The 4,513-nt window shown below is 50.7% G+C and overlaps 1 protein-coding gene across 1 annotated transcript in view; it reads left to right on the top strand.

Moving 5' to 3' along the window:
- The window catches only part of LOC102374051 (neural-cadherin-like), a 77,360-nt gene that overhangs the window by 14,987 nt on the left and 57,860 nt on the right, over positions 1–4,513 (top strand). The window contains exon 5 of the mRNA XM_025199421.1: positions 1,090–1,201. Coding sequence (XP_025055206.1) covers positions 1,090–1,201 — 112 coding nt within the window. The remainder of the gene's footprint in view (positions 1–1,089; positions 1,202–4,513) is intronic.

Genomic DNA, 4,513 nt, shown 5'->3' with positions numbered 1-4,513 from the left:
GGGACACAGATCAAGACTCCAACGGTGAGGGAAGAGGGAGTAGGGCTGGGGCAGAGGAAGGCACTGCACAGCTGGAGCAGAGCAGGGTACAGAGCCATGAGTGACTTTTCCAGGGAGGTGTAGGGGATGTGGTTCCTGCTGCTGCATGCACCCCGGGAGGGCTCGGGGGGGGTGGGGGGGTGCCCCCAGATCTGCACAGGGGACAAGGGCGGGCTGCTGCTGCAGGCTGAGGCCAAGGCAGTGCCGGGCTCTTCCTGGTGGGGGGGTTGGGCCAGGACTGTGCTCAGAGTAGGTGGCAATGGCACTGGGAAGGGGGCTATGGCAAATTTTGGGGTGGCTGCAGTCCCCCATCATAGCCCTCTCCTAGCACTGCAGCCCAGCCCCCTGCTAGGAAGAGCCCTGCACCTCCTTTGCCCCAATCTGCAGTGGCAGGAGTCGCTCCCCTTCGTCCCCCCACCCCGGGATGAGCTGCTTGCAGCTCCGTCCCCTGCTCTGCCGTTTCTGTGCAGTGCCATCCCCACTCCCTCCCTCACTGCGGGGGCCTCAATCTGCCTTCCTATGCCCTTTCCCTCTCCCTTCGTCCCTTCCCCCACAACAGACTTACCATCTGGGCACAGCTTTCCAAGCTGCCCAGCTGCATATCGGAATTGGATTGGTATCAGCCAATAAGGTTCGTTAAAAATCAGCCATCGGTATCGGCCCAAAAAATTTCTATTGGTGCACCCCTAGTTTTAACGTATCCTGTTTTGATCCTGGGTAAGGAGAATGCCTCTCTCCAAAAGCTGACTGGGTTTGAGAAGCATCATGTCAGAAAAAAACCTTAGACACTGAGTCTTGTATATTCTAAATGCTTACCTGTGCTGCATTATCTCAAGGGTGTTAGCATGCCGTAGTTCTAAAATGGGAAGGAAAACATTTTATAGAATGGCATAGAGTGTGCCATCTTAATTAGTAAGAGCCAGTGTGTCAAAACGTTCATATTTTGGATAGCAAGTAGCCAGTCCTGGGCCACTCTTGAGGCAGAGACTGTCATTTTCTGTTAGTTTTTTCTTTTGTGTCTGTTCATGATTATTTCTTTCTTTGTCACAGGTTATGGTTTACATTGCTGATTACAATGACTGTTTTCCAGCATTCCATGACTCCATTTATATCAGAGACAATGTACTTGAAACCATCCCTGTTGGCACATCCTTGCTGCAAGGTGATTATGTCTCCTCTACCTCTTTCTCCTTTGTCACAAGCTTAGGTTGCAGTCAGCTATTGGATGTGTTCAGGATTTTACCATGTGAAAGCTTTCTTTCACCGCTTTTATAACAGATGGTTCCATTGTCAGAGGAGCAAAACTGTTGACCATGATACTTTTTTAGTGCTGGAGAATGGTCTCCTGGGTTTCAGGAACCAAGACCCTTGGATGATTTGAAAATGCGGACTGAGATCTTGAAATGGATATGATATTTTATGGGGAGTTGGTGTTGTGGGTGGAGAACAGATAAATTCACTTATGGTAACTTGTAGTGACAAGGAAGTATTTTGGGGCATTTTCCACTAGTCATAGTTTTTGAGGGCTGACAGTTTTATTCCCAGTTATTTTAGTCCAGCCAGGGAGGTGATGGACATATAACCAAAGTTTGATTGTTGTCCATCATCATCAAGGTGCAGTACCCTAAGTCAGGGGTCAGCACTGTTTTTGGGCAGAGACAAAAACATCTGCAGCCTCAACTTGTAAGATGTTGGCATGCCAGGGGTGGACAGCAGGGGAGCCACAAGGATCCCGATCCTTGTTGTGGCAGTGAAGTCCCAGCTCCTTACCCACCCTGAAGTCTGTGCGCCAAGCAAAATGCCTTTGCATGCCATGCTCTGGCACCCATGCCAGGGGTTACCAATCCCTGCCCTAAGTGGCTGTAGATGGTGGTATCGTGTCACCAACTTCTTCTGTGTGAGAGTTTAGCATCTGTGAGGAATCCAGAAGCACTGCTAAAATGCAGATTGGATTAACCAACTGAATATTTTTGCCTTCAGCCACAGGAGACCCTAGCTATAAAATCCTGTGTACCAAAAAGCATGGCTTATTTTTTTTGTATTGGGCTTCAACCACATCCTCATCCATGAACTGTCCGGGGGTCTGGGTTGCTGACAATGGTGTCATGTTTTGGGAAAGATGAGCAGAGAGCTGTGAGTTTTCTGTGTTTCTTAGAGACTGCATATTTCTTAAGACAGCATGGCAGTATCTGATGCTGTTATCTTGATTTTTATTAAGACACAAATCGTGGGAGTTGAGCTATATGTCTTGGGGAAGGAGGTCTCTTAAAGAGCAGGTCACAATATTTCAGGTTGTGGTGTGGTAAACATTGGCCTGGAGGTGACCTTGAACACTCTTGTTGTTCCAGTCAGCTAGCAGTTTAATTTTAAAGTACAGGCAGTCCTCAGACTTACAACACAACTGGTTCCTGAAAACTGCATCATAAGTCAAAAGGTCACAACTCAAAACCAGCTTTCCCATAGGAACAATGTTACAAATGGGGAATTGGTTCCTTTACCTCGCTCCACACAGCTGCATCCAGCTAGTAAGTCTTTTGTGGAGCAGGGGGAAGCAAGGGGTGTGTGGGGGCAGGGGCAGATCAACGCCCTGCAGTGAGGGATGGATTGCGGCTGGGGCAAGTTGCCCAGCCAAGGCAGAGGGGGCGCAGGGAGGGCATGGAGGGGTGTGCCCCAGATCTGCGTGGGGCGGCTGGGGCTATGCCGGGCTGCACTCCAGGCAGAAGGCGCTGGGAGTGGGGACTCTGCCCTTCCACCTCTTGCCCAGCTGGGGCGGAGGGGTGCGGGATGCAGGCACTGCACTGCCTCAGACAAGTGGCTTGCAGCAGTGGGGGCCACTCCAGCCTCCCAGCATCTCCTGGATGAGCTGCGGCTTTGTCCCGCCCTGGCTGGGTGAGCGGTGGCAGCAGCAGGCACGGCAGGGGTGTGGGCACCAGACCTGTGTGGGGTGGCCCGGGGCCAGGGCTGCACCAGGCTGCACTCCAGGCAGGCAGCAGGGGCTATGGGGAATTTTAGGATGGCTGCAGCCCCCCCATAGCCTCTGCTCTGCCGCCCGCACCGCACAGATTCAGGTCACATGCCCCCACCACATCCTGCAGCTGCCACTACTCGCCCAGCCAGGGCGGGGCGAAGCCACAGCTCATCCAGGAGGTGCGTGGAGGCTGCAGCTTCTCTCACTGCTGCATACTGCTTGCCCAAGGCAGCACAGTGCCCCCCTGCCCTGGCTGGGCGAGCGGCAGCAGGGCATAGCCCCCACTCCCAGTGCTGCCATGTCTGCCTGAAGCAAACTGTGCCTGCATCCCACAGAGCCCCCGCTCCCAGCACCTCCCGCCCAGAGTGCAGCCCTGGCCCCACCTGCCCCACGCAGATCCAGGGCACCCCCTCCACCATGCCTTCCTGAACTGGCAGCACACAGCGGTGAGCCACCCCATCCCCACCCCCGTGCGCCCCTGCCCCAGCTGGGCAGCTTGCCCCAGCCCCAGCTGCAATCCCTCCCTTGCTGCAGGGTGTTGATCTGCATCCCCCCATGCCCCTTCCCTCCCTCTTCCACCCCTACCACAACAGACTTACCAACTGGATGCTGCTGTGTTGAGCATCATAAAGACAAAATCCATGTCGGAACCTCAAAACAGGGTGTCAATTTACAAACGTCGTAAATGCTGTTTGTCGTAACTCAGAGTTGTAAATCGAAGACTGCCTGTAAATGTTTCCAATCTGAGGTGTGGAAGCAAAGGATGGCTAAGGCCTCAAGGTGGGAGAGAGAAATTCCTTAGATAAGAGGAAGATGACCATTAAACTGTCTTGAAGGACACAAGACAGATAGTCCCAAGGCGGGAAAAGCTAGTTTAGGCAACCCTTTGTCTTGAATCTATAAAAGGTTAATTGCCCTGGATGTAAAAGTAGAGGCCACAGCAGAAATCTTCCTGTAAGGGTCTCTCTCCGATAGAAACTTTATTTCGATAGCTATCTGACCTGATTCCAAATTCTACAGCGTGTTTTTTCCACGACAATTAAATGGTGCAGTGACTCGGATAATTCTTAGTTTACTTGTTTGGATCATCTTACACGAATTTAAAGACTCAGTAACTGAAGAAAACATGATAAACAACTTAATATTGCAGAATAGATCAAGAAGGTCACTATTTCATCACCAAAATGTTTTCCTCCAATTATCTTACCAATTTGCAAAGGACTTAAATGTTTCTCAATGTTGGGTATGCAGTCATGCCCCTATTCATTCTACCAGGACAATACCTGGTATTGACATGATATCAACACCTTTAAACGCCACACAAATGTCGGCCCCTTACTATTCAGATTTTAAAGGAAATGAAACCTGGCAGGCTATAAAATGTAACTGATTTGACTATATATGGTTAGCCTATGCCACCCTGGGAAAATTTTGTTGGACCTGTAACGGATCTGAATTTTCAGTAGGAATCAGTAAATGTGAGATAGAATTTAAGATAAATGGGGC

This window comes from Alligator sinensis, unplaced genomic scaffold, assembly GCF_000455745.1.
Source record: "Alligator sinensis unplaced genomic scaffold, ASM45574v1 scaffold273_1, whole genome shotgun sequence".
In the NCBI taxonomy this organism is placed as follows: Eukaryota; Metazoa; Chordata; order Crocodylia; family Alligatoridae; genus Alligator; species Alligator sinensis.
Note: the sequence above shows the minus strand (reverse complement) of the source record. Positions and strands in the feature narration are given on the sequence as shown.